We start from the raw sequence: 6,000 nt of genomic DNA on the forward strand, positions 1-6,000 counted from the left end.
AATAGAGGGAGGCTCTGATGTCTGCCAAGTGAAGGAATTTGGCAATATTCCTCATCAGTTTGGTAAACACAAGAGGTGCCGTGCTTAGGCCAAAGCACAGGGCTTGGAACTGGTACACTACCTTTCCAAAGACGAACCTTAGGAAAGGTTGGGAGTCTGGATGGACGGGGACATGAAAGTACGCGTCTTTCAGGTCTAACGAGACCATCCAGTCTTCCTTTCTGACCGCAGGAACTCCCAAGCCGGGTTCCTCTCCCGTGGCATACCAGACGCTAGATTTGGAAGCAAGCTTGGTAGGCGGAAAGATGAAAGAAGTCTTTCCCAGCTGCTTCTTGGACTGCAACCACTCTCCCATAACCCTCAAAGCTCTCTTGGATGAGCGTGCGAGAACAAGTTTGGTGAAGGCAGGAGCTGCTGACTGCATGCCCAGAGCAAACTCGGAGGGAGGAGAGCGAGGGGTTGCAGACACAAACTGTTCCGGATACAAGTCCCTGAACAAGGCAAGGACCTTCCGAAAGTCCAAGGAGGGAGGCGTAGACTTGGGTTCTTCTAAGTCAGAGTGCGGATCGTCCAAATGCGCAGCTTCGTCATCGTATACTCCATCATCCGAAAGCTGAGGAGGAAGTGGCAAAGGTGGAGCTGAAAGCTGAACGGCTGAATCCGGCAGCACGGGTGCATGCGTAGCTGCTGCGGATCCAACATCATGCCGCTGCTGGTCAGTGTGCGAGCTGGCAACAACAAAGGCAGAGTGCTGGTGCGTGGGAGGGACTGCCGTGGGTTGCGGAGCATGCCGCATGGGTTGCGGAGTATGCCGCATGGGATGCGGAGCATGCCGCATGGGTTGCGGAGTATGCCGCATGGGATGCGGAGCATGCCGCATGGGTTGCGGAGCCTGCCGCATTGCGTCAAAACACGGCAGCTCGACAGCACCTTCCCACTGCTGATGCGGAAGCTCACGCATGTCAACGGAGGGTGCAGCAAGAACATGCGTCTGGCAGGGTGGACTGCGCATCGGTGGAGGAGCTCTCACAGGTGGAGTGTGGGAGCAGGCAGCCGCAGTATCTGCTGAGCGCACAACCGTGGCAGGTTGTAGGTTAACTGGTGCATTGTCAACCTTCTCAGCACGATACTCCTGCATAAAGGAAGCAAGCTGAGACTGCATAGCCTGCAGCATGGACCACTTAGGATCTACCGTGGTTGGTGTGGCAACAGACGGAGTAGTTGCCTGCTGCGGAACCACTCTACCTCTCTTGGGAGGTGTGCAGCCTTCGGAAGACTGCGGCGAGTCCGAACTGACCCAGTGGCTACACCTGGGCCGTTGGACTCGCTCGGAAGGGACCTTACGCTTGAGAAGTCGTGAGACCTTGGTCCAACGTTTCTTCCTCGAAACTTCTTCCACAGACGAGGAATGATAGGGCTCATTCGTCTGTTTGTGGATGGGACGATCTCTGACAGATACGTCCGCAACCACTGAGGGTACATCCGTACGCTGATCGAGGCCTGCCGAACCCTTTGGTGCTTCGACATTGCTTCTCCCCTGGGCTTGGGAGCTTGCAAGAGGTCCCGGACTGGGAGAACGACTGGCACGAACAGATGTTCCCTCATGCGCAACACTGACACTGACACTTTTCACTTCACTTGCACGCACAACACTTCCCACTGCACTTTGCGCTTTCAACTCTTTGACATCTGCCAAGAGTTGATTACGGTCATTAGCTAATGACTCCACTCTGTCACCAAGAGCCTGAATGGCACGCATCATGTCCGCCATGGAGGGTTGAGCACTAGTAGCAGGGTCGGGAGTCACCACTACAGGGGAAGGAATAGGTTGAGGGGCATGGGGAGAGGAAAAATCAAAAGAGCGAGAAGAACTCCTCCTGATCCTATCCTTCTCTAGCCTACGTGCATTTTTAAGGAATTCGTTAAAATCGAATTCCGAAAGCCCAGCGCATTCCTCACATCGATCTTCCAATTGACAGGATTTACCCCTACAATTGGAACAAACGGTGTGAGGATCAATTGAGGCCTTCGGAAGACGCCTAGAACAAGCCCTAACGCTACACTGCCTGTACTTAGGGACTTGAGACTGGTCAGACATCTTGAATTGTAGAAATAGTCAAGGGGGAATTCCAAAATCTGGCAAAGTTCATAAACAACTAATCCAAAATTAATCAAAAAGCTAGATAAGCTAATGATAAATGTTCCTGAATAGCGAAGGCCAAAATCTAGAGCGAATACATCACCAAAATCGTGAAAAACAACTCCAGAAACAACAGCGTATCCAAGTAGGTCTTGCCGGTGGCACGACAGAGGAAAAATTGAGTTCTTGTTGACAAGAAGTACCTGAGTACCTACTCGACAGATGGCGCTGTTGTGTACACCCCCGCCTGTATAGCGATCGCTGGCGTATCCCGACCTTAGATTTCTGTCGGGCAACAGAGTTGACAGCTACATGATCATCGGGTAAGATTAATATTGAAAAATATATCATAAAATTATGTTTATTTAAACTGTCTACAAGACAAGATCACCAACATTATTTCAAAAACACATCCGTAACATTTAAACTATAATATGAAAGAGAATTTTCATCATAAATGCTTCTGATATAGGAGCAATTCTTATTTCTAGAGCAACCAATTGACAACATAAATGAGACTTCTATAAGAAGAAAAACGTAGTTATTTAATTCACCTTCTAGAGGGAAAGTTATGATTAGAAATACACTCATGTATTGTCATCCATAAATTCCTTACAAGCCTATAAACATCACAACATCCTAAAAAACATAACAAATATCTCAATCTACAGTTGTAATTTCTCCGAAAAATGCAAAATTGTGAGTTTAAAACAAGCGAGTAGTTTCTTCAAAAGATACTTGCTATCTTACCTGTTTTTAGAAAGAAGTCAAAATGAAACCGGACATTCATGGTAACTGCTATAACACATTAATAAGCAGCAGTCCTGAAGCTCTCTCTCCCATTCTGCTCAAATATCCTGAGAAGAGATCACACTGTATTAGTGTATTACACATGAAAATACAGGGATTCTTAAGATAATTTTATATATATTCCCCTTTTACACATATACAGTACACTGTAGTTTACTTTCACTTTGGCTTGAGAAAATTGAACTTACAGTGCTGACATTGGAAAATTATTTCTTTAAATTTTTACCCTATTGTCATATATCTATGCCAATAAGTTGGGAAGTGAATATTAAAAATAACCACATAAACAAGGTTGTAGCCACCCTGCATACCCACTTATAAAGATATACAATGGTGCAGCATATCTATCAAAAACTTATATCTGTTGAGAGAGGTGAATGAACACGTTCTAGAAGCAATCCGTACATACAGGCGAGCATCTAAACCATAAAAATTTAGTTCCAAAAGAAAAATTTTTATGAAAACTTACACAAACAAGCTAATAAAGAAAGGAGCCTTTGTATATCAGCTGCAAGTTCCTCATGGGTTCATCAAAAATGGACATCAACTCGCCTAAACTTTCCCCCCTAACCTAACCTAACCTACAAGCTGTGTCCTTACCTACTTACCTAACAGGGGGGGAGGGGCTACAGCCCCCTGCGACCCCCCCTTCCACTGCCGTATTTCAAGTTGGGCATAATAATACATACAGGTGGCCTCTATAAAACATATACCCCCCAAAAAATAATTTAAAGGTAACATGCGTCTTACATAAGACAAGATCATTACAAGTGGGGAAAAGTTAATAAATTAAAGAAACTGAATGCAGAGATTTTACCTAAATTTTACCTCAACCTCAGAGAGGTACAAAAAGAAATCTGAGTGAACAAATATGAACATGGAAATTTCACAAAGCCATCCAACAACAAAGAGTAAATATCACTGTTGTTAATAGATTAGCCCATTACTTTATAAAGAAAAAGACTAAAAAAAATAATGTTTAAACAATAACTGGTACTATCAATAGCTATTGGTTATAAGGTAATTTGCTATAGTAGGAATCTCCAGATGCACACTAGTTTACCATAAAAAAGTTAGTTAAATACACCCGAAGTGTATTTCATACCGCCGAGTAGGAAGACTATAAGCTTCATGTTCTTTTCAAGTATAAGACGTTATAATTTTACCAATGCACCGTACAGCGATACTACGATGTTTCATTAACAAAATCACAGCATAAATAGCACAAATTCAATAAGTATACTAAGGTCGGTTATACCCTAGTGAATAAGGAAAAGGTTAGGTTAGGATGTAATGTGTTTTGATAAGTACTACAAAAGTGACAAAGGCCTGGCGAGGATTTTCTAAAGATTTACCACATAATTCCCACTGAAAACATAATAAAGAACGGTTTATCGAAATAATTATCCAACATACATTGTCAAACAAAAAACACCAAGCAACTTAATATAGGTTAAACCACTTAAAGATAAAGGTAATACACTCTAATTTCAATCCAGTTCCTCTTGAGATAAGAAAATATCTCTGTTTGTTTATATAACAGCAATTTAAATATAAAAACATAAATACTCTTTGACAGACCGTAAGAAAAGGGGCAGTAAATGGAGTAAATTATTCGAGGTCAAAGAACAATTCGATGAAGGCCGAAGTTTTCTAGCAAATAATATATAATGTAAGTTTTCTCTTGAATTCAAACATATCAATAGCTTATTTTGTATCTGTATTCTTCAGAAATACATAAGACAGCGAACTAAGATAGGTATAAAAGTAGGAAATGTGTTATCATAATTTACCTAAGTCACTCCCACCGCCTATACTGCGCAATGTAAACAAACATCAGATTAGGGAAAGTCTGCTACAGCGTAGAATTAGAATTGGATGAATTGGAAAGTTTTAATATTAATTTATTTCCAATTATTTCAACAGTATTAATTACTTTAAATATTCATGTAGAATTTTTATGAAATAAAACGTACTAAGATTTGAATATTCAATTAAATACGTATGCAAAACATATTGGGAATTCTCAAACCCTCAGGTAGAAACTTGTAACATATGTTTTCCTTTGAAATGTCAAATGATTTCAGAAAAGTATGTCATTCATGGAATAGCATATGAACTTTCAGTTTCCTTATACAATTGACATACTTCTTTCCCTCTTGTGACAAATATATCAACAGAATAAATAAATTTAATGATATATGGAGAGGTTTTAGAATTTTAGTATGTGTAACCCCGAGAGTTACATGACAATTAGCTTACACTTGACTAAAGAGATACTATTCTGATACACAATGTAGTGTACTGTATAAGTGTTAAAAAGTTAACTATTAATCAAGGACATTCATATATATATATATATATATATATATATATATATATATATATATATATATATATATATATATATATATATATATATATATATATATATATATATATATATATATATATATTGTACACACACACACACACACACACACACACACACACACATATATATATATATATATATATATATATATATATATATATATATATATATATATATATATATATATATATATATATATATGTGTGTGTGTGTGTGTGTGTGTATTTATATATATATATATATATATATATATATATATATATATATATATATATATATATATATATATATATATATAGTATATATATATATATATATATATATATATATATATATATATATATATATATATATATATATATATATATATATGTATATATTGTGGAGAATTTTTTAATGGTTACGTTCTGAGTGGGAACTTAGTCCGGGAAAGTCTCCTTATAACAGTTACACAAAGTTCAACAGGGGAGGATAGGAGCACTTACTCTCGGGGCACAAACACCCTGCTAATACTTTACTGTCACAATTCACTAACCATCACTCACATACAAAAAGGAGGCAATTTTACTGTCCAGAGGCCGGAGAACTCCACACAATTTGAAATAATTTATGGCCTACTCTAGCTTTGTCAGGTCTATAGTCATTTCATTCTCAGGCTCTGTTCCGGCTCCGTCCC

At 39.3% G+C, this 6,000-nt stretch overlaps 1 protein-coding gene across 1 annotated transcript in view; it reads right to left on the reverse strand.

Moving 5' to 3' along the window:
- The window catches only part of LOC137638690 (low-density lipoprotein receptor-related protein 3-like), a 43,058-nt gene extending 38,263 nt beyond the window's left edge, over positions 1–4,795 (reverse strand). Inside the window, exons 1-2 of the mRNA XM_068371001.1 lie at positions 4,744–4,795; positions 2,891–2,997 (exon numbers count right to left, since the gene is read on the reverse strand). Of these exons, the coding sequence (XP_068227102.1) occupies positions 2,891–2,930 (40 nt within the window). The 5' untranslated portion in view covers positions 2,931–2,997; positions 4,744–4,795. The remainder of the gene's footprint in view (positions 1–2,890; positions 2,998–4,743) is intronic.
- Positions 4,796–6,000: the final 1,205 nt, after the last annotated feature.

Source organism: Palaemon carinicauda, chromosome 3 (genome assembly GCF_036898095.1).
Source record: "Palaemon carinicauda isolate YSFRI2023 chromosome 3, ASM3689809v2, whole genome shotgun sequence".
Lineage (NCBI taxonomy): Eukaryota > Metazoa > Arthropoda > Malacostraca > Decapoda > Palaemonidae > Palaemon > Palaemon carinicauda.